Source organism: Argopecten irradians, chromosome 4 (assembly GCF_041381155.1).
Source record: "Argopecten irradians isolate NY chromosome 4, Ai_NY, whole genome shotgun sequence".
Classification (NCBI taxonomy): Eukaryota; Metazoa; Mollusca; class Bivalvia; order Pectinida; family Pectinidae; genus Argopecten; species Argopecten irradians.
The window spans coordinates 17,083,462-17,108,321 of NC_091137.1; the positions used below are offsets into that span (position 1 = coordinate 17,083,462).

A 24,860-nucleotide genomic window follows, 5' to 3' on the forward strand; every position below is an offset into this window, starting at 1 on the left:
AGAGCAAATTACATAGATAATCCAATGTCAAATATGATGGTATGGACAAAGCTGCCAAAGAGATCACGTTTTATTATTACGTTATGTACTTTCCCTTTACAGTACCATCACTTCTGTTATATTAAGTATTTAGGTCTAAAACTGTTCCGTATTTCCAATTTGATGACTGCTCCGACTACGGTATGGACAAAGCTGCCAAAGAGAATACATTATAAAAAATTAAAATCAAAATGACATCTGGATTTCTCGCTATGAATTCCATCGTGATGGTGACACTTCAGAGGAACAGCATCATACATAATACATGTCGGCTTATTTGAATGGATAGCCTCATCCTACAATGATCCTGACACATTTCTATTTTGGTTTGATTTTGTTTTATATCGACATTAATTTCCCACATTACTACTACATGAAAATAATATATTTATAATTTATTACTTTTTACTGAACAATGTGTCAGGTTCCTTCCCGGGTGTTTGCTTTGATTGAATTCACCAGCTTTTAACATCAGTAAACATGATAAACATGAAACAAATTTATATTGTTGTCATTAAATTTATGTTGAAATTTGACCAAGACAATACGAAAGCACAGCTGTTACATACAACATGTGTAGGAGGAATCTATACCGCTTCAATAGCACGAAATAGATTCAACTGTGGAGCCAATGGGACAAATTGATATTAATTGTAATAAAATGTAAATGACACATAAAACTCAATCTTCCATCGTTTTCATTGGCTGTCGTTACAGCATGCATTGGGGGGGGGGGGGGGGGGGGGGGAGAGAGAGTCTAATCCTGACGCTTGAATGCAGTTCACTGTAATCTATATGCCCATGTGGAGAAGCCAGGCTCGATTCAGGTAAGAAATTGTGCTGTAACTAACACCAAAAACTGACAATTGTTTAAACGTTGAAGATGATCCACCGCCGACAGAGCATAAATGTTATTCATCATTTGAACAATAATTGGTGTTTAATCGTGTATATATATATGCCCTATTAACACAAAAAAATTACATAAAATAATTTATTTCGCCTTTGGTGCATGCGCAAATCATTACTTCATTCCATATAAGATATAGTGCCACGGAATTTTTTCGGGATGCAATTAATTATTTTTCATATTTTTAACTTGAAGTAAAATTAGAAGCTCAAACTTTTCAATGATGGTAATGGTGTAAAGTAAGTAACTTTTGTAACTGAAGAAAAATACTAAATCGTCTGCTCCTGTTTTTGATAGTGAAAAAATACTATTTGTCAGCGGTGGAGCAACTTTAAACGATGGCGTTTGTTTATTTATTCTTTCAAAAAATCAAAAAACATCAATACTTGGTATTAAGATATTACTTTATATTAAAAAAGTGACATTTCTATTTCAAATTATTTTTTTGTTTATGAAATAAGACCAAACCATTAGGAAATGTTCAAAATATAAATATTTCTTCAAAATATGAAAATTTAACAATTTGCTTTAAAACATATTGCACTTTATAGAATACAAAGTAGTATTTTTCTACAAATACTTATCTTAAAGGAATATATTTTCAGTTTTAAGAATAACAAGAGGCCCATGGGCCTTAACGGTCATCTGACTATTAGCACAATACAACATACACAATGTAGTCGTTTTAAGATTTTAGCCTATTTGGCCCTGTGACATTGATTGAAGATCAAGGTTATTCATTTGAACAAACTTGGTTGCCCTTCATCCTAGCATGTCACAGGCCCAATATCAGGTTTCTAGGCCTCTTACTTGTAATTATTCACAAGAAGTCATTTAAAGATTTAACCTAGTTGACCCCTTGCTAGCCCTTCATCAAAGCATGCTGCAGGCCGAATATGACCATCATAGACCTTTCGATTCTTGAGAAGAAGTTGTTTAAACATTTTAGCTTATTAGACCCCCTTGACTTTGAATGAAAGTCAAGGTCATTCATTTAAACAAGCTTGGTAGCCCTTCATTCCAGCATGCTACATGGCCAATATCAGTACACTGAGCCTTCTGGTTCTTGAGAAGAAGTCGTTTAAAGATTTTTGCCTTTTTAAATCCCAGTGACCTTGAATGAAGATCAAGGTCATTCATTTGAACAAACTTGATAGCCCTCCATCCAAGCATCTTACTGCCTAATACCAGGTCTGTAGGCCTCCTAGTTATTCACAAGAAGTTGTTTTAAGGATTTTAGCCTATTTGACCCTAATCCAATAATATTAGATCTCGATATTGAGAAACTTCTGAGGGGCAATATCGAGTTCTAATTCCCGACCCCTATATGAGTCTTCACAAGTTCCGCCCTTGAACTAGGGCGTAAGTTTGACGCTTAATTACGAAGCTTACTAGAACTTACTAGAATGTCAAAAAATGTATAGCGTGAATCAGTAGTTATCCATGAACACAACCAGCTATATCAACTGGTATGACAAAATATAAATCCAAAGAATAATCACACATTTTATAGGTGACCCATGGCAATTATGTGCAGCGCTGTATAATCTAGGTTAAATCATATTCAAATTTTCGTCACTTCCGGTTTATCAAGTTATAGCACGGTGTATCAAGTGGAAAGATAATATTAATAGTGGTAACCAAGTTGTTTATATGCACGGAAACAAGTATTTTTTATCAGTTCTGATTAATTCTGGAAATATTTAAATAAATTAATGCATTTTAGTCGAAATACTGCAAGATATTTTGTAGATAATGATATTTTTACTTTCCGTCACCATTCCGTAATTTGTAACTATCGAGTAAAACTGGCGACCGGGTAGACTTACAAATAGTGGTGGGGTAAAGAAATGTCTAAATTCAGTATAAAAGTGCAATAGTGACGTTTTGTACTTTGGATTTAACATGGTTTGGGATAATTCTTTCAGGATGTGAAAGGTTAGTGTAATCACAACTTGAATTTTTTTATTTATATCGAGCCAATTTCCGCGCCGTGTGAATTCTGCCTCGATTGTTAGAGGTTTCACACGACGTAATGATCAAAAGTGTCTCTTCGTGCTATACCTCTAACATTGTTTGAGCAATTAGACCCCAGTGACCTCAAATGAAGGTCAAGGTCATTCCTTTGCACAAACTTGGTAGCCCTTCATCTCAGCATATGCTACAGTCCAAATATCAGTACCCTGGGCCTTCTGGGTCTTGAGAAGAAGTCGTTGAACGAGTTTAGCCTTTTTGACCCCTATGACCTTGAATTAAGGTCAAGGTCATCATTTGAACAAACTTGGTAGCCCTTCATCCCAGCATGATACAGGCCAAATAGGCGCACGGCGCATGGCGGACGGCGCACGACGACAGACGATGCATGATGACAATAGGGCATCCTGACCCGTCGGGTCAGATGATCTAAATTTACTATTTTATAAATGCACCGTTTCACTTAGATCTCGGTTGTAAACGTGAATGACGCAAATACTCCAGATGGAAGCTTACAGGCCTTTAGAACGTATCGCACTTGTATATTGCAGTTGTATATGAACGCTTTTGAGACATATGAGCATATATTTATCATAGACAATAAATAATAGATAGGAAACAGCCACGTTTTATCGCTACTAGTAAGATGAATATTCACTCGCAAATCTAAGCAATGGTTTAATTTCAAAGGCTATTTCAAAAGTACTAGTAATGTTCTTGTTTCCATTAGGGTTGTCTTCTACTATGACATCTTTAAAAGAAACCACAGATTATGAGAACTTCGATCCCGTGACTTTCATGGAAACCTACAAATGGAAGGAGGGATCAGCTGAAGGTGAATTGTACCAATTCATTTTGGACGCCATGCATGTCATTTTCAATTCAGGTAACAATACTACACATTATGCATTATGGTTGAGAGGTCCAATATCTGAGCACATGAAAAGAACAGAAACAAAATAGAGGGAACAAACAAAGGGGGAGGGAATAGACCAAAATAATAGGAAAAGAGATTACTTAACAAAAAATAAGTGAGAAAAAGTGGAAAAGGGAGAAAAACATAATGATATTGTGCAAAAACTTTTCTCCCCGCCTCGTCACAGGTATTTAGAGCTATGTGACCTTTTCTTAGACAAGTCAAAGTAATACTAATAATACGTGTATTTATTTTTATATTATTTTTTTCTTTCAATTTGAAGGTTAATGGCCGATTATTATCTCAAATGTACCATATTGTCAAGTAAAAAATAAAGAAGCATAATCATATGGAATATCAGATTACACATTAATTTAAATATTCACCAGGTACTATTGATGGACATAGTCTCCTGGATATCGGGACTGGCGCAACAATCAAATCTGTGATCTGTGCTCGTGCACACGTGCGTGAAATATATCTTAGCGATATTAATCAACCCAATAGAGATATACTGACAAAATGGTGGAAAAGTGCTGAAACTATGGATAAATGTATAGTAGAATATATCATTAAAAAGGAAAATAGCAGGTATGTGTAAAAACATGTAGCATTGAATCTAATTAAATCTATACCATGATGTTTCGGTGTATCCATGCACAGTACACGTTTAATGTCTCAAATATCTATTGTTGTCGTTCCATATTTGTGAGGTATGAATGTTTCCATGGTGACTTAATGTTGTTTCTCATAATTTACGTTGTAAATATAGTAGAAACATGTTTTGAAATAACATTTTTCGTTAATAATCGCCAGTGAATTGCGCTCTCGAAAATATTAAATTCATGAAAGCAGAATAAAATATGAAAGCTTGTTCTATCATTATACCAATGCATGATTAACTGTGGATGACATCTCTAATTGAAGTATTATGTTGTTTGAGGCAATCGGTGGAGGAAATGCAAAACATTTTGAAAAGGAAAATTTGTGGAATTCTTCCTGTTGACGTCCGGTCCGAAAGCCCACTGGCTAAAGGAAACCATCCTGGTCAGTTTGACGTAATTACCACTTGTCTCTGCTTCCAGTCGGCATCACATAACTTGGCGGAATATCAAAAAGTCATACAAAATGCCGCTTCCTTGTTAAAAAAGGGAGGACATTTAATTGATGTAGGCCTTTTTGACAATGAATATTATGAAGTTGGAAAATTTCGATTTCTATGTGTTTGTGTTAATAAAGAGGACATTGAACGTATGTACAAAGCCAGTGGATTTCACATAATTGATTTCATAACGAAAACGTTAGACAAGAATGAAGCCAAACGCATGCAAGAGTCAAAATGGAGCGGACAATTTGTGCTGCATGCTGTGAAAAATTAATTGTTTGAGATAAGAATGCTCATAAAAAATGCACTGTGTTTTAGAAACTGTATTCAAGTAAACATTAAGGAGAATACACGATTTTGGCATATTTCACTTATTTGTATATATCTTTTAGATAGGTTTGGGTATTTTATTGTACATAGGCCGGTCTTAAATAAAAACTGTTATAGAGAACTGCAAAGTTTATCTTATAAAAGACATCATATTTACATGGGGTTTTCTCTCTTTACTTTTATCTATATACTTTTTCCATAGTAAATACAACATAATACATTCTCATTTTTGTATTTTCTCTGTGATTATAATTACAATCAAACCTTATACATACGCTATGGAATGAGAAACCATTTCTATTGTTTTAAAGGTTTGTTCGATTAGATTTTTTCTCATTTCCTCATCCACACACAAATGTTACATTGGTGAGTTAACGTAAAGGACTTATATAAATAATTTTTCGGTTTACGCGAAATATCCTGATAAAAACAGGATGGCTCCCACAACACCAAATGCACTACAATTTAAAATCCACCGATGTGTGGGGCGTTCCCTCATAAATTTTTGTTTCTGTGCAAATGTAATAGAAATAATCTCGCGTCCTTTATCAGGTTTCCCACAAAGAAAATATATGATTTTCGCTTTCCATGTACTTCCCTTGCTCCCGGAAACAGAGTCCTCTTCCAGACTGTCATTATCTGTGTCAATAGAATAAAATGTATTACATTTGATAAAAACAAATTCTGCATATTAGCACAACTTATTAAATGTGAAAAATGTTAACACTAATCCATCACCTGGTTAATAGACAAAGCAGCTTCTATAGGCATATGTAAAAAGTCATATGTACATGTAACAGAAAACAGAATTATTTTTATATGGCAACCACGAAAAGAAAGTTCCTTTCTTGGTTTAACCGTAAAATTATGTTAAATCATGTTTCTAAAACTTTAACCTTGTGTTCTGGTTGATCCTGAACACGGGACCAATAAAATGGAAAAATGGAATGAAATGAAGATGTATGCCTATAACTTGAAATGTCGAAGGGCAAATAACAATATCAGAGTTGTAGAATTGTGATGTTTCCTATCTTAACGTAGCATAATTATCCGTATGTTTGGTTTAGTTTTACATCTTATTAAAATCTATGGTCATATTGACGCGCTAGTTTTGATGGCGGAGGAAACTCAGAGTATCAAGAAAATCAACACGGACCATTGGGCAACTCTCCCACATGGGATTCGAACTCGCGACTCAGAAGTGGAGGACTTGTGGTAATATGCAGGATATCCTGACCACTCGGCCATCGCGGCCCCAAAGCAAATGATACTAAGGTTTCAAAATGCATTGAACCACATAATAAATTCTAACGAATATCAATCTATTACACCTTGTTTTCAGCACAAAGCATGTCTTGAAGACAAATGAAATAAATCCGGTCCATCATATTGGGGTGGTATTGTACTAACTACATATACTGGTTCGGTTCGGCTGGCCCAGCGCGTTCCATTGCAGATGCAACAGAACTGGTACTAATTCACACATAGAACGCACGAAATATGGTCAAGGGGTACTTGACCTGACATATTTATTACTATTTCTTTTAGTTATTTTCATGGTGGTAGAATTTAGTTCATATGTTTATAGAGACAGGGGGTAAATCACTTCTAATTACCCGTGTTGATGTTCCTTGCGGCGTCCTCTGATACCAAACAACTTTCATTCTTAATTTGGCGTACAATGACATTTTCAGAAGCAGGTAAAATAACAGCAGCGTCATCGTTATCGTCATTGTCATCGTTGGTGTCCTCCCTTGTCCTCGCTATTGGTTTGACACGCGTCCACCAAGTCAACCCTTCTAACTGTGCACACAAAAACGTTCAACAACAACAAAATATATTTTTAACAAGAGATCCCAGAGGGATCTTGGCGCCCACCATAGAATGATCTATGTCTGACAATGGAAAGAAGGATCTTTTCCCTGCTTTTCAAACTTTTTCAAATATACAACATATGATATTTAAGACAAATCGCTTTATTGTTCTCTGAGAATCAGCGGTGAAATCCAAGATGGCGACAGGTTGGCCATCTTGTTGACCAAAGGTACTATGCACAACTAAAGCCCAAGGGGAAACTATGCATACATTATGAGAGATAACCCTTCAGTAATTGCAGACAAATAGCGATAATTTGAGACAGATTCATTCATGGCTGCCTGGCGGCCATCTTGTTGACCGATCAGTCTAAAAATGCAATATGCACAACTAGGGTCATAGGGGAACATACATATGACATTTGAGAAACAACCATTCAGTACTTTCTGAGAAATAGCGGTAACAAACTTTAACTATCAAAATCCAAGATGGAGGCCAGTCGGCCATCTTGTTGACCGATCTTTCTCAAAATGTAATATGCACAACTTGGGTCCTTGGGGAACCTACATATGAAATTTGATAAAGATCCCTTCAGTACTTTCTGAGAAATAGCGGTAACAAACTTTAACTATCAAAATCCAAGATGGCCGCCAGTCGCCCATTTTGTTGAGCGATCGGTCCAAAAATGCAATATGCACAACAAGGGTCCTAGGGGAACCTACATACGAAATTTGAGAAAGATTGTTTCAGTGCTTTCTGAGAAATAGCGGTAACAAACTTTAACTATCAAAATCAATGATGGCCACTGGTCGGCCATCTTGTTGAGCGATCGGTCCCAAAATGCAATATGCACAACTAGGGTCCTAGGGGAACCTACATATCAAATTTGAGAAAGATCCCTTCAGTACTTTCTGAGAAATAGCGGTAACAAACTTTAACTATCAAAATCCAAGATGGCCGCCGGTCGGCCATCTTGTAAAGCGATCGGTCCCAAAATGCAATATGCACAACTAGGGTCCTAGGGGAACCTACATATAAAATTTGAGAATGATCCCTTCAGTACTTTCTGAGAAATAGCGGTAACAAGAATTGTTAACGGACGGACGGACGGACCACGGACCACGGACGAAAGGCGATTTGAATAGCCCACCATCTGATGATGGTGGGCTAAAAAACCGAACTACTGTATTTTCAAAAGCATCAGTACATTCTGAATCATGCATAATTTTACTGATGTGAAATTTGATCATAGCAGCAAAAACCAAAGACAAGAAATATGAGCTCGTCGCAAGCCCATGACACAGTAAGTCCGTCCGGTTTCAGATCATCTGTACGGCAATCCAAAGGTGCCAGATATTACATCTATTTTCAAAAATACAAAAGACACCTACAATCGCAATCAATTGACAATATTTGCTATCTTTTTGACGTACATGATCGTACCATTAAAAGAACTTTTATATAAAAAATGTAGTTAATCGTTAGAAACTATTATTGTAAGTTAATACAGCACGCGTCAGGTGGTTTGTTAGTCAAACACCGCCACAGTGTTGGGGTCTAATCCTTTCCACTCAATCAGTCGATTGAATGTCGGATGAAACACCGGGTGACACCGGCTCAAAACCCGAGTGGCCACTCGTAAACAGACACCGTGCGACACAGTGTTGACGAGTGTTGGGGATTAATGAAACTAGGTCGTTATTTACCTGTTTCTACCCTATTTTATAACCATGCTTGCTGAACTACTTAAGAGTTTCGTAAAAGCAGAACATAACAAAATATTAAACGATATAGTTGAAGTTGAAAAATATATTATTTCTACGGCCAAGAAGATACATTCACATAATGCGACCGTGATTGTGATTATCTGAGTTTTATATATTGAGAGAGGAACATGTTTTATTTATAATTAAGGTAAATGATGCCCAGTTAACAAATATCCATTTATAATAGATATATATAATGTACACGTACTTCACACTCTTAAAAATCCGCTGTGCAAAGGCTACCTAGTAATCTTGTAACATAAACATAGTTATATATTATCATATGTAAAAAAAGAGCAAATAAAATTACATATTAAGAACGGTCACGAATGTTCACAAAAACAAACAATGAGCAGATATTGAACATACAGATAAACGGTAGGGGCAATGTCGTAAAGTATTTTCTGCTGAATGATATTTTTGGTCAGTAGTCTTTAACTAGCACAAGTAAGTTTTTAAGTTGTGTCTTGAGTCATTTATTACATTACGGCAAAATACTGTGATATTTTTTCTAGAAAAAAAAACCAAGAAATAATAAAATAAACATTTCAGGTATATTTTCGTTTGAGAAAACTCCAAACATATTCCGTAAGCGGTTGAAGTATGAAATGAGGCATTGTTCAAAACATTCAACATATCATAGATTTTGGCATAAAAATCTAGAAGCATATATTTTAGTGATGTACACAATCAAACCACAGGGATCTGAGAATTAGTTACAGATTATATGATCATGCATCCACCAGAGTGCCCTAAGACCATTTTCAGACGTTTTTTGGAGGTCTAGATAAAAAAACGATAAAAATCTTATTCTACATGTAACTATATATTATGTTTGATAAAGCAACGGCTACTTGATCAGAGTCCGCAACATTTAAGAGGCTTATTGGACTCCTCATCAAAATGTATATTATATAAGCAAAATTTGAATCATTTCATCTTTTCGGGACGTTGTACATCTATATATGGATTTCGCCGTTACAATTCAAACATATATAACTGTGGACTTTTTATAGCAGGCCAATGAGATTGCAGCCTAAGCCTCTCTCATGCAAATTATATCAGCAACACCGCCAGTATGAATCTTAATTTGCTGATGTTCAAGATGTTTGTCATAATAGGGCTTATGTCGTCTTAATGACTGCACTTTCTATAGATGTGTAGGATGATTTTGAAAGGAAAATTATCGCTCTTTCTAACGGTACATTGTAGTAACCGATTTTATGACGATGTACTAGAAATGTCTTTTTATAGCCGCTAAATGTGGGCGTGTTAGAAATTTGGAGTCTAAGGCTTTCTACCCTTCTCGTATATAGTACCACGTAGAGTATCACTTTTATCGTTTTTTTTATCTAGACCTCTAAAATATCAAAAAATGGTCTTAGGGTACTCTAGTGGGTCCATTATATAATCTGTAACTAATTCTCAAATCCCTCTGAATTGAACCAGTTATTTCAAATCAAAAATTTAATCGTTATGAATTCATGCAATCAACGAAGCATTCCATATCAATCGGTGTTATTTTATATATAGTTATGAATCTGAGTATCCCATTACCGTAAGTGAAATTTACAGGTGAGGTGATGAAGCATATCTCTGGGTATAACTGTACGTTTAGGCGTGAAACCTTGACCACATTAAACAAGATATAGGCTGTGATCTAGAGTCGGCCATTCTATTGTTTAGGGGATTAATTTCCACACCATAACGACATCTTAACGTTTGGTTGTTTACGATTTTTATATGTACGCAGATTAAATGAGAAAACTTTAATTTGAAGCGTTAAGAAATTGTATAAGTATACACTTTATATAAACATATATTTTTTAGCAATAATTTTATTTGATATTGTAATACGGTATATACAAGATCAACTGTCATCATATAATATCTTAATTTCTGCTGATACATATGCATACATGTATCAATTCTGAGTACATGTGCGTATACTTTTCTGGAATATATTAAATTTCTTTTATAAGATATTAATTATGTAATACTTGTATTATAAACGTATGAACATGTATTTCTATATAAACTGACTAGTTTATATACATGTACATTCATGCTCCTTATCAAATCGTTTTGCGAGGAATCATGTATTCACTTATACAAAGATAACTTCCTCTATAATAGGTTTCTTTTCACAAAATCTAAATTATTTTCGAAAAATAGGTCCAAGGCACCGAGGACATGCATTCGTGTATATTATATTTTGTGAGTCTCATTCAATTACGTCCTTGTGATTAAGAAATCCATTTTATTTATTTTTACAATTAATCGGATGTTCATGTTATAAACACGAATATCTTTATACATAAAATACGGTTTTTTCTACAAGGGTTTACATCAAGGACATATTTGAGTCTCACTTATAAATCCTTGGTTTACATGTATATCATCTTCAAAACATTTTCCTAGCAGTTCTTTTCGTGCAAATTTTCAAGGAAGGCTTATATTTGAGATCAGATTATTGTTAATAGTTTATGGTATATACAGTTTTGCTGTCGTTGTAACGAGATTCATATACCTGAGTATCTGGATTGGTATATCTCAAATGATATTTATTCATGATTTCATAATTCAGTGACAAGATATGGATTGATTTAAAGACAATGGCTTATATAAGACAAGAGGCCCATGGGCCTTAACGGTCATCTGACTAATGGCACAATACAACATAGTCATTTAAAGATTTTAGCCATTTTGACCGATTTGACCTTGAATGAACATCAAGGTCAATTTTCCGTCACCCTATCATGTCACAGGCCAAATATCAGGTCTCTAGGCCTCTTGGTTATTCACAAAGAGTTATTTTAAGATTTTAGCCTATTTGACCACTGTGACCTTGGATGAAGGTCAATGTCATTTATTTGAAAAAACTTGGTAGCTCTTTATCCCAGCATGTCAATGGCCCAATATCAGGTCTCTAGGTCTCCTAGTTATTCCCAAGAAGTCGTTTAAGGATTTTAACTATTTGAACCCAGTGACCTTGAATGACAGTCTATGCCATTACTTTGAACATACTTGGTAGCCCTTCATCAAAGCATGCTGCAGGCCCAATGTGAGCATCCTAGACCTTTCGGTTCTTGAGCATCCTAGACCTTTCGGTTCTTGAGCGGAAGTTGTTTAAAGATTTATGCTTATTTAACCCCTGTGACCTTGCATGAAGGTCAAATTCATTCATTTGAACAAACTTGGTAGCCCTTCATCCCAGCATGCGGCAGGCATAATATGAGAACCCCGAGCCTTTCTGTTCTTGAAAAGAAGTCATTTAAAGATTTTAGCCTATTTGACCCCTGTGACCTTGAATGAAGCTTAAGGTCGTTTTTAGCCTATCTAACCCCTGTGACCTTGAATGAAGGTCATGGTCATTCATTTGAAAAAAACTTGGTAGCTCTTCATCCCAGCATGCTACAGGCCAAATATCAGTACAGTACCCTGGGCCTTTCGGCTATTGAGAAGAAGTCGTTTGAATGAAAAGTTTACGGACGGCACACGGCGGACGGCGCAAGACGATGGACGGTGCATGATGACAATAGGTCATCCTGACCGTTCGGGTCAGATGATCTAATAAATATAATATACATGTATATGAGATACAGTGTATGTAGTGATGCATCATTATCAGTTACTGTACATTGGCACGTACGGGTAAGGTTGTGTAACCGTAACCTACTGCCAACAACCATGTTTCCTGCTGCGAGACTTCACACCTATATGTTACTATCTTAATCCCCTACACTCATCACCTCCCGCCGCCGGGTTGCGGTCGGTGTAAACAACCGAGTTGAAACAATGGCTGTACTAATCCCCTACACTCGTGTGACACTCGTAACTTCGAGATTGGACTAAAACAAATCCACTTGACGCGTACTGTAGGTATTTTCGTTTGGAAACTTACCTCTTTGTCTCCTTTTCCTGTCGTGAACAAGCTGATACAAGCTATAGCCAAGGGTGTAAATAAAACCAGAAAAGTTCCGAAATACAGGAAATGTACTTTATATAATATGGCCGGTCTGGTTTCCGGTTCTCCACAAACTGGTGCAGGGTAGTTAAACTCGAGCACAAGTCGAATAACACCGCAAACGTGTGTGATTAGTAAACCCCAAACAACGCCCTGTATCATAAATAAACAACAAAACACAGTAAGCTATATCCTAAAGTTAACTGTATTCCTGCATATTATACCTAAAATCCAAATTACTAAAATCATCAATTAGACGGTACAGTCATGCAGAAGAGTATAAACATCAAAGCTGTGATTAAACCTTTATGGAGAAAACATAATTGTTCTTCAAAACACCCTTTCGAGTTTAGACCAAAAATCATTTTTTCACTTGAAACACATTGGTATTAGCTTTTTTCAAAGGAAACAAATAGCAACATCTCTTTCACTCTTACTTTCTCACTTATGATATTTAGTATATTTTGAATGCCTTGGTTTCAGTCATCATTATTTTTTTCTTTATTTTTAATACCACATTTGTGTAACGAAAATACTGGATAACATTTGTAGTGTATCTACTATGCATTTGTATAAAATTTATCTATGCGAATAGCAGTATTTATAATTACATATTCTTAATCTTTAACCAGATTTGATCATAAACCCCACTAAAGATTAAACACATTTGATTTGCCATTGCACAAGGAGAACCTTTCAGAATCATGATAATTCTTAATATTTTTCCTAACGCTTTCACTATACAACATATTGCCTTTTACACTCTGTCAATATTAATAGTACTTAGCGATCAACTGACTTAGTTCTTCAGACAGTATAGACATAGATTGTACAGAATCGCGGAAACGAAATCAAAATCAAATGAAGTAATGCGGGAAATATTATGTTTATTTATGAGATGATAAGATGAAATGAATTATATTACTATTACTCTTTGCATGTTTATCTCCCTTGTGGGTAGATTTTCATTATGGTGACATTATTTTGTGAGTAAAAATCTTTTTCCGAGAAATGTATGACGTTAAGTCCGCAGATACATGACGTCACATTAATAACTACTAACAAGAGCGGATAACTCTGTAATACGTAAATGCAAAATATACGCACTTGCTCGGTGGTCCGTTTCGATAGCATAGTCATGATAAAAGCAGGTCCTAATGGCGCCAGTAGATTTGCTTGTACCATATTGATATAGTTAAACAGCTGGCCTCCCTGTGATGCCTTTATCACAGGTAGCCAAGCAACGCTGATCGCACACATGAATAAAATGACGACCCTATAAATTAATGTAACCGATATTTATAAACTGTGCCCTTAATGAGATGTTCTTAAATTGTAAACACCCTTTCCGTATGTTTAATACTTATATCGTATTTTCATTGCAGAAACCCAAGTATAGACTAAGGTTATTTTTTTTTAAAGTTTCTAACATTGCTAGAATTCTAGCATAATATTGAACAATTACACACTATGAAAGAAATATAGAACAAAAATGTTCACAATACGCAACACTGTTACATCCATTTCTAAAGTTCGACATTGGGTTGATCTAAGAGAAGTTATTCAACCATTGAATTTGTGTGGAAACCATGGCACCAACCTGCCTACAATGAGCAGTTCTTTCTGGGTAGATAAAGGCCGGAATCTTCTCCATAGATCCATGGTTACCAAAGTACTGGAACTGTTGAAGATGGACGTCAGGGAACTCATGATGGCTGACAATATTACGGCTATGAGAAACCCTCTCAGTCCTAGAGGAATGTGTAAGTTTTAATACTTGAATGATTGTGTGTGTTGGAAAAATGCATTCCCACTTAAAATCATAGTATAGATTCTTTCCAATCATAATAGTGTTTCACCATTTCTTTGCCCAGACACCGAGCATGCTCTATGTCAATTAAATCACTAACATACATGTATACTCAGAAAAGAAAAGAACAACACATTAACGTTTTGCTTTGCGGAACTGTTTTTCACGCAAGTAATATACGCAAGCAATGTTCTTGAAATTTCAGCCATTTTGACCCTATTTGGTCCCAGGACAGCCAGGACGTATGTGGATATGATGTTAAAATGTTTCAATCTATGAAGAGCATTTCATTCTTCCACATCTAGCAGTAGAGTGGAGAGGCCCCTCCTACAGCCCCTGGGGGTTGGGACCAAATAATTCACAATTTTCATTTTTGTCTTAGAAGGTTTGTGCAAAATTTTATTGATTTTGATTTAGCAGTTTTGGAGAAGAAGTCGAAAATGTAAACTGTTTACGGACGCACGACTCAGGACGATTGTCCGAACGCGATTAGAATAGCGAATTAAAATAAAGGTTTTAATGGTTCTGCGCGTACATAGCAATTACCATCAGGAAGAAGTTCAAGGATCATTTTAGGGTAAGCGATGTTTGAACAGCCCACAGGGTTCTCGCATATCCTCATACACTCATCGGGATCTGCACAGGCTACTTCATCTTAAAATGTAGATAAGATAGTGCTTGAGTTTGTGACGTAATACAGTTCTACTTAAAACGCAAAAACTTTATCAATTATATATTAATAGTACTCCAACTTGGTGACTTTGTTATAAGAAGCATCCATATTAAGTTCATTATACAAGATGAATATTTACAAGATTAATTTACATATCAAAATTGCTAATGTTGTTGGAATATTAAACGATGTATTCACCTGTTTATATAAATATTTTATTTGAAAATCAAGATGCTATTGACGACCATAACATACGCGTTTTACCTGTAAATAATACTCTGCTGATCATTCCAGGAAATATCATGAGAAATAGCGGCAATATCTTTAGAGCAGCGGCCATCACTGACCCACCTTTAGCGTGCTCTATGTTCTTGGCTGCCAGTGATCGCTGTACAATCATCTACGTATAGTTTATGACATATATGCATTAGGGGATACGAGTTCGGAATTCAGTTTCGGAGAAATAATTTGACCAAATTATAACAATTAACACAATAAAATCTTACTTGAGATACAATGAACCTGTTTGTATAAATCAACATGTCTGAAAAGTTATTTACTTTAAAGACAAAACGGTGGAATAATGTTTTATGTGCACATTTTGTACGTGAAACATATTTGTAAAGGAGACATATTCTACGGTATTCTTCCTTTTAACATAAAATGTGTACTGTATATCACTGATCTTAAAGTTACAATAATAAAGCAGCCATATTCCTAGTAAGGTAAATAATTAATAAGTGATACGGGGGTTTCGAGATACCCAATCGACGTATGTAAAGTATGATTTACCGTCGATAAGTTACACCTTTCGGTGATTTTTACGTCGCAAAACTCATGTCAAAATATGAAGTCATAATCACAGGAAAGTGACTAATTGGCGGCTAATCGTACTTTACCCATGTCATTTTTGTATTTCGAAACAAACGCATTGGAAATTTACACCTTGACCAATCTCGTTTATGTAGCCAGCAGTCTAAACAAAAATCAGAAATAACAAAATAATGTCAACTCAGGACAAACTCTTGTGAAAAGGAGTCTTAATTTACCTGGTCACAGCACCAATATGCGACACAACCAAGGGTGCTAACGACGACAAGACCTGGCCAAGGCTGCTCACTTCCGGTAGGGTCTAGGAATATGTGAAACGCATCCTTTCTAGGTAGTCCACACGAAGAATTTGCAATTCTAATGGTTGCTGACGAGTTCATATATCGTTTCTGTAAGTTCTCAATGCTTCCAATTTCGTTCATTCCTGAAAATTATATATGAAAAATTGCGGAATTTCCCACTTTTCACTGACAAAGATATACTTTACTACCATTATTTTAGTGGATTACTTTCTTAACAATTCTATATATACGTTCGTATGAGCTTAATTTCAAATCGAAGCTGAAGTATATCGGATTTACAAAGAAATTAAAATTGAATACTTGGTGAAACAAAACGCAACGTGGTTATATTTATCTTGTTTAAGAAACAACAAAGGAATAAATCAATAAAAACAAATGCGCTTCCTATGCCTTGATGGATATATAAACATTGAGTAAGACCTCAGTTTAATTTTAAGAAAGATGTATCCGGCTTCCACAGCGGTAGAGGCTAACTAAATTCAGAAAGCGTGCATGCTGTTTCGTCAGCACATGCAGTGTTCAAGCTGTCCTTACCTGTTCCCATCAATACAAAAGCTCCTATTGTCATCACAGATGTCTGGAAGGTATCAGTGTACATGACCGCGGTTAGTCCTCCTACAATGTACCAGGACTTTAAAAAAACAGATGCAAAACCCCTGTTTTATCAGTGTCATTACCTAACGGAATCTTGAACTATCTTGAACACAAAAGTTAGCTTTATGTTACTTTTTTCACTTCAGACGCTTCACTTAACACTTTTAATACTGTCGAATGTAGAATTTTAATTGAAGGTATTTACTTAGTGAAGGAACGTTTATGAACGTTAAGTAAAATTTATATCGACATTAGTATCATAAAGCTAATTTCAAATCCAAAAAGGTAAACAGTATATGGAAATGTACGAAAACATGTAGAAGTATCCAATAATAGATTCAGGTCTTGTACGCTTTCTCAGCTTTGCTGACAACTAAAACTTCCTTGCGAGTAATGGTCGATTGTGAGCAAAAATTGAGTCTCTACAAATATGACAGTACGTGCGCTCATACAAAAATGACGTAACAATTACTACCTATACGTTTGGACAGATAACACTGTAGTATACAAATACAGAATATGAAAAAACGGTATATTATGACAAAATCGCGGTCTCCATCAACCTACATTTCTTGATTATATTTAATATTATGTTCAGACAGTAAACTCGAAATAAAAACACACAAAAACTTACTTACCAAGAATAGTATAAAATCCCGTAATAGCTAGTAGAATTATGACAGACAGATACATATTCCATCCTGTAGCCATTTGTAGGAACAAGGCACCAGCAAACAAACTTACCTGTTGATAAAAATAAGATTTCAATAATAAACAAGGAGACACAAAGCGTGGCATATCCCCCGCGCCCCGCAGCTGTATAAGAACCCAAAAACATCGAGGTCAAAGTAGCAGTTATTCAAGTATAACTTTAAATGTAAAGTTTCCTTGGTAACAGAAAAAACACCTAACATGGAAGGTACGCAATAGAAAAAGGCACAACTAGGGCACTTGTCTGATATATTCAGAAAGTTTCATGGTGCTGCGTTTAATGGTTTTGAAGTTATAGTCCGGAAACAAAAGGAAACAGTAATTTGGTATATTTGACTGAGTTTCCATGGAGACGGTGGAAAATTTCCAAAATTGAAGGTCCATAATAGCAAAAGGCACAACTAAAGCACTTGTCTCTGATGTATACAGAAAGTTTAAAGGAGCTGCGTTGAACGGTTTTTGAGTTATAGCCCGGAAAAAAAATCTCGGACGGACGAACGGGGAAAGACGGAGCACTAAACAATATCCCTCGCAAACGCGTTCAGCGGGGGATACATATCAAGGGACCGAAACGACATGTTATCTTTTTTTTAATTATTTTAATTTAATTTTCTTAATTATGTTTTTTCTAAATTTTTATGAATTGAGAATGACAATTTTCCCACATATGCCTTTTGCAATAAGGATGAAATTTACCGCCAGTTTGGTGACAATGGCAAGAAGAAGAGACAAGCAGGAAAGGTATATCCGGATCTTGTTTCCTCCCAGGCGTTTCTCCATATACTCTGGCAGGGTATATACCTACAAAACATCTAATCGTTGTATAGGTTGTGTATGTACCATATATACTCATAGTGATCCTAATATACATCTAGGATTCATGAATATGTGATAGCGCAATGTATATCGAATAGAAATACACCATGGAGAAGACATTGTGTGAATTACTAAAGCTGATATTTTATCGCTTGCAATTTGAATGCATTATGTACATTTATTTTGTAGTCATTATGTATCATAATGCAAAGCTTATATTTTGTCTTTTATATTTTGAAGGTGAAGACATTACATGAATTGTTAAAGCTTATATTTTTAAAGAGATGTCAGAAAACTTACCCCGGATGATATATATACTGGGATGAAATACCATCCAAGTGCTAAAATGATAATCGCCGGCTAAAATAACAAAATCAAAATTATATTCGTAACATTAAAGAACCACATAACGATACATGTAGTATTAATTCATGTCACGATATTCAAACAGATGTTTTGTCATTCATTACATACGGGGCACAAACTTTCTTATAATGACATTTTTATTGCTTAAAATGCCTGTGAACTTACATTATTTTGAAATCACACACTTTTGTGCATTGATGTTATAACCAAGCATCTATTACCGACAGAGTATAAATAATAATAATCATTTGGACAATATCTGAAGATTTATCGTATATATGAATGTCAAATTGACACAAAAATACATATAAAATACCTGTAATTTGTTTTGCCTTGTGTTGTCTGAGCAATCAGTATAGTTGCTCTATAGAGAGCATATAGTGCATGGATTTTTTTCGAGATACAATTGATTATTTTAAATACAATGTACTTTTATACTAAGTTAAAATAAGAAGCCCCATCATCCCCATAATGGAAGTAGTGCAAAGTAATTAACTATTGTTACTGAATATAAACACTTATTCGTCTGCTCATGTTTCAATAGATACAAACTATCATTCGTCGACCGTGTATCATCTCTATATACGTGTATTTTTATCATTCGTCGACCGTGTATCATCTCTATATATGTGTATGTTTAGTTATGTTTAGTTATGGTGCAAGTTACATAAAGTGCATCGGTGAATTTCAATAACAGAACACGTAGAGACGAATAAATAGACACACTCTATCGTGACAGCATAGTGTGATTTAATCTGTTAATCCTAGGCCTGCTGAGGGATTTAACGACATAGAGAGAGCAATATCCCCATCATTCGTATCCACACACGGAAGAGTGGTTTGCTTTCACGTCTAGACAATGTCGATGTATTTGGCCTATACCTTTTAGCCACATAAAGATATCCAACCATTTAGAAAATTTTGCATTAACTTTTGTCAAAAAATCATGACTGGAAACGAATTATGCAACTATAATAAAGCACCCTACTCCGATTGTGCACAGACCTATATATGCTGTACAGAACCCAGTTTCAGACGACATGGATGAGTCGCAATAGATAAATCAGTGACGCACCCGTGGGTAGAGAAAAATATATGTGATGTTATTGTTTTGGGTCTCTATTGTTGTTGACCAAAAAAAGGTGACCAACCCGCTTATATCTTACTATATTTGTATAATAAAGGAGGTAAATAATTGAATTGTGTGTTGTTTTCTTTAGGATTTTTATCATTATCCTTTTTCAATGGTGCATTTTGACGGAAGATACAGTACCTTTGCTGTTATGCTTTAGTCTTATAATTTTCTATTAAAACATTGTGGATCATCTGCAATTGCGCTGGATTGTGCTAATATGCACAAGTCCAAACCTACCATCCATTCAAACATAATATTGGCTATTCCACTAGAGGCACCAGATCCCGCAAGACCGACAAAATGTTCGCTGCCGATGTTACTGGAAAAAAGGGAAGCGCCTACCTGGAATAAGATTTTCAAAACAGTACCGTTGTAGTTTCTTCCAACCTTGATTATTTGGTTTCACATTTAAGGAATATAAGTATTCCGCTGCATATAATTTCAAATCATTCAGTTTACTATTCCTTTGCTCATATGGCAATATCTAATTGAAGTATTGTTCTTGCTTTCAACATTATTTTATATGAATTCATCAAAGCAATATGATCGCTTATAAGTTTTCTTCGTGGAACTTTGAAATAAATACGTAGACGTCAAATTTGAAGTATGCGACAAATCGGCAAATCAAAATGCTGCTGTTTGCGCAAAATCAGCAATATCTCCATTTTTAGTTGCATTGAAACTTACATATCATCATTTCAAGTATAGAAAAAAAATCATAAATCAAAATTATATATGGCTGTGAATACACAACGAACGAGGACGTACCGCTACCCATGGCATAGTTCTGCCAGCAAGAAAGTAGCTCTTCACATTCCCACGATCTGATCGTTTCATTGACTGAAAACAAAAGGGTTCGGAATTATGTGTGCCGCTCCTGATTGGTAGAACATAAAATAACTACGAAATGTCCCTCATTTACGATTCAAATTCAACGTATGTATTTATAATAGAGGATGATGGAGCTAGTGAAGTATTCCTTGTTTGGAGCAAATGCTATTTTTTCTTATAAGGTTTGTGTGACCATTCATTCTATTAAATTCACTGCATCTTATACCACTGAGAAATATGAAACAGAACAATTTCTTATTTACGTTTCGAAGAATTCAGCTGCAGAACTTGTTTTGTCTTGAATTTGATGATGACGATTGCATATGTCACAAAATATGGCAATAAAAGACAATATTTGAATTTCGCATAAATGTTATACATACCCATAATCCAATAACTAAAACAGCCAAAAAGTATATGACAAGTACCAAAATATCTGTCCAGTTATCGATACGTCCTTTAGCATTGGCCATGTCTATCTGTTTTATAGAAGAACAACTCTTGTTAGTAGACAAGTTTATAGGTATGACGATTGTTTAACAACTATGTTAGTAAAATGGAGCATTCAATCCAATTTCTCTTCCATATGTCATTGAAAGAAGGGGAAGTAGAAATATTTATGATGAAACACAGAGCCTGCATTTGAGCGAAATACCTTACTTTTATGATCTAAAATGCCAGACTGATACCAAATACTCAAAATACTGCTATTTCTGTACTGTGGAACAATAGCCTTTCTATAATTAGAGAAAAAGTCAAGTCATATTACCATAAGCATTTTTGTATTTTGATGTGCTACAAGGAACTTTGTCTGTTTTGTGATCAAAATCAAGTGTATGCACACAAAGAATATAAATGAATAAAATTCAGAAATTTCGTAGACAGAAAATCAACTCTATCATGACCAATTTATTCTAACCATTACGGCAATGACTTTTGATACCTATTTTAGGATAACAACCATCATTTGCAGTTCTGAGACAAAGTACATGAAACTGCTCACTGTAAAAAGAAACGCTTTTAGGAGGATAGTAAATGCCATCCTATCAATTATTCGGTAGATTTCATTTATAGCCTTTTAATGATAGTAATATGTATGTACTTATTGAGCAATATCGTAGATTGCAAATTATGGGTGTACCTTATATATTCCAACTCAGTTCCAAATTGATGAAAATACAAACAACTCCACTTATCCTACTTTTACCTGTAAAGGGGAAAATGCTTTTCATGGAATTATGAAACACAAAAATACTTTCCACAGCATCTACTTACCTTACACACTGTAAGTAAGCCAAGGTAATGCAAGTCTAGCTGAACCCCAACGTCATCCACCTCAGGTGTGGTGTTTAACGTGTACGTGGCGCACAGTGGTTACCCGAGGTATCTATATTGATTCGGTTGTACATACAATAATCACAGTCGGCCCGAGGTAAATGTATTGATTACAATGTACAAAAAAAACAGAAAAGAAAATGTATTGATTACAATGTACAAAAAAAACAGAAAAGAAAACTCACAAGGACAAAATCGGCTTTCAAACCTGTCGAAAGGTTTGTTTTAAACATTTATTGTATGTTGAGCAAAACTCATTTTAAAAAATTAACTTTAACCAATTTTATCATACTATATCTATCAATATTAACTTCATGAAAATATTGCTAACATTAATTTTAACAAGAAGATATATGCATAGCTTACCATCAGCGTTGACTTCTCTACAGACTATATGAACGGCTGGATTGCGATCGAAAGTTCACTCAAACATAAAGTCCCCTTACTGATAAAATCTGAAGCACACATACATACTTCATAGGTTTATACGATTGGTTAAAATTATATATTTATATATAGTTCTGTACGCAGTAAGGCATTCAGCCCTCATCGTTTACACTTTCTATTTGGACTTTTTCCTTCTTTTTTTTTATATTATTCCATTTTTACTTTTTGCGTATTATTATATATATATCCATATATATTAAATCATGAGAACGCCACAAGTTTAAAACAGCTTTCCGCTCCGTTTTATACAGATCTAGACATATGACGACTTACATATGAATGTATGCCGAGTTTAGATTTGTTATAACTTAGCAGCACAATAACTCAGATTTTGTGTGTATCATGTTTCGCGGCATACATGTAGTATTGCCTGTGGACTCTAAAAGTACACGTTGTCAGCCAAAATATATTACTAAGCAAAACAATGTTTTAGTAGTGATGTGCGTTCTAAAATCTTTGTTTTAAAGGCGTTAGAAAGTTTTGAATTTTTTGAAACATCGAGTCTTTCACGACTTGAAAAAGAGGTAACATGTCAGAGACATCGAAGTATTTTACTCTACTGCGTGCGGAGAGTCACATGCACGGCATGTACAGGAGGATCCTACACTGACATCAGATGCTCATAGGTGAGATATGTTAGACCTGTTTGGAGCCGAGAGAGGACAACTTTCTCTCTCTGCGACGAGATATAAGTTTAGGTTGTATTTAACATGTTTATTTTTTTTCGGTTGACCACCTTTTTTGCCAATGATAATCAAATGATGACTAACTGAATTAATTTTTTTATCGGTGTATGGTAGTTTTAAACCTGTACAAAGTTGAGAGCAGTCCTGGCTGTTTTGTTAACTTTTAATTCCCATTTATACCAACATGGCTGGGAAATCCAGAAAAAAAAAGTTATTTAAGTTTTACTAGACATTCGATGTAATCGGATTAGAATATTTTGAATTAAAGTGTTTATAGGGTTTCTTGAACGCAAACTTTGAAGGACCGATAGAGAGTCGGAATAGTTAACTACCATGTCAATGCCACAGGCGCACGCATTTTTTTTAATAAAGATCATTATAAAAGGTGTCCTGGCAATATTCTCTGAAACGATATTATTGCCAAGACATGCTGTCAAATTATTTTAGTCGCAAATGCCCGTGGTGATTACGATGTCCTTTGATGTGGCCAAGAGCCAAGAGATCGAGAGCAGTGATATTAGATGCACCATCTGGCATGGAAGTCGAATAGACGAGCAATGATATAGTTATGAAGCCAGTACAGCATACATGATATTATCATGCTTTCAGAAAGAAATATGCAAAACCCTTTTATTTTCGTAACCCATCTATGTACAAGCTATTTAAGTGTAGCCTTTGTATAGTAAACTAATATTATTTGAGAACAACTTTTCGTTATACGAAGTGACTGCATATAATATTTACCCACACAACTACGATTTACAACTACAAATTTAAGCTGTTAATGCACATTAATATTGTAATTGTCTTTAGTAATACACTAATTATCACGTGAGTGTATATGTATTTTGTTATGCTTCATCATTCTAATAAGGCTACCCATGCAAGAAAACCTCATGATGTCGTGCAGCGTCAACAAAATTACTGTTTTCTCGGTGTAATTTTAACATTTTTTTTCCAGAAAGCAGGCAGGATTTACTTTAAACTACAAACAACGGGATATGCGTTGAAATATCACGCATATTTTCATGTGTGGAGAAATTCGCGTTATTTTTTCAAATTTATTTCAAAATGGTACGGGTTTTACAACATTTTGTGACCCTGGATAGAATATCCCTTTCCTTCATATCTACATATTAAAGAGTCTTATATCATACAACTATCCCCCGTTAAATAGTTAAGCCGAGCATGTACCGAAACAAAGATTAAAAGTTATAGTAGAACAATTAAACCCCACATTACTACCCATCGCCAGTGGAGTAGCTTGCTCTATAAAAAAGCCCGGGCGTGCACATAAATAATCCTAGTATGAGTTACAGTGTATTCATGGTGATGTAAAGTTTAAACACCTATGTAGATCCGTCAAAATCATGAATGTAATATAAAAATCAAAGTAAAAAATAACCTAAATGTAGATGATTTATCTAAAATTAATGATACTGTAATATATCCGTGCAGTTTTGGAAGTACGGAAATGGAAACCTGAAGTCGTATCCGTTTA

At 35.0% G+C, this 24,860-nt stretch overlaps 1 protein-coding gene and 1 long non-coding RNA gene across 2 annotated transcripts; one reads left to right on the forward strand and one right to left on the reverse strand.

Annotated features, from left to right (window-relative positions):
- The first annotated feature begins 788 nt into the window (after positions 1-788).
- On the forward strand, positions 789-5,494 carry LOC138320795 (uncharacterized). The gene is made up of 4 exons (XR_011208254.1): positions 789-866; positions 3,654-3,809; positions 4,229-4,430; positions 4,783-5,494. It is a non-coding gene; the product is annotated as an uncharacterized lncRNA (long non-coding RNA).
- LOC138320794 (sodium/mannose cotransporter SLC5A10-like) lies at positions 5,433-22,361 on the reverse strand. Its single transcript, XM_069264011.1, has 16 exons — positions 22,167-22,361; positions 21,275-21,370; positions 20,829-20,900; positions 20,298-20,402; positions 18,860-18,919; positions 18,440-18,544; positions 17,671-17,776; positions 16,973-17,053; positions 16,355-16,560; positions 15,570-15,705; positions 15,179-15,286; positions 14,423-14,573; positions 13,930-14,098; positions 12,760-12,975; positions 6,891-7,077; positions 5,433-5,913 (listed from the first exon to the last, which is right to left on the reverse strand). Exons 2-16 carry the CDS (start codon positions 21,362-21,364, stop codon positions 5,681-5,683), a joined length of 2,025 nt encoding a protein of 674 aa, XP_069120112.1. The 5' UTR covers positions 21,365-21,370; positions 22,167-22,361; the 3' UTR covers positions 5,433-5,680.
- Between the last annotated feature and the right edge of the window lie 2,499 nt (positions 22,362-24,860).

Bases quoted from the DNA above. Each gene is read 5' to 3' on its own strand.
- LOC138320794 (XM_069264011.1), bottom strand. From the start codon at position 21,364: ATGGCCAATGCTAAAGGACGTATCGATAACTGGACAGATATTTTGGTA. The intron at 20,403-20,828 runs GTACGTCCTCGT...ATCTTATTCCAG, and splicing joins GAACTATGCCATGGGTAGCG to GTAGGCGCTTCCCTTTTTTC. The intron at 17,054-17,670 runs GTAAGTAAGTTT...GGTACATTGTAG, and splicing joins GGGATTTTATACTATTCTTG to GAGGACTAACCGCGGTCATG.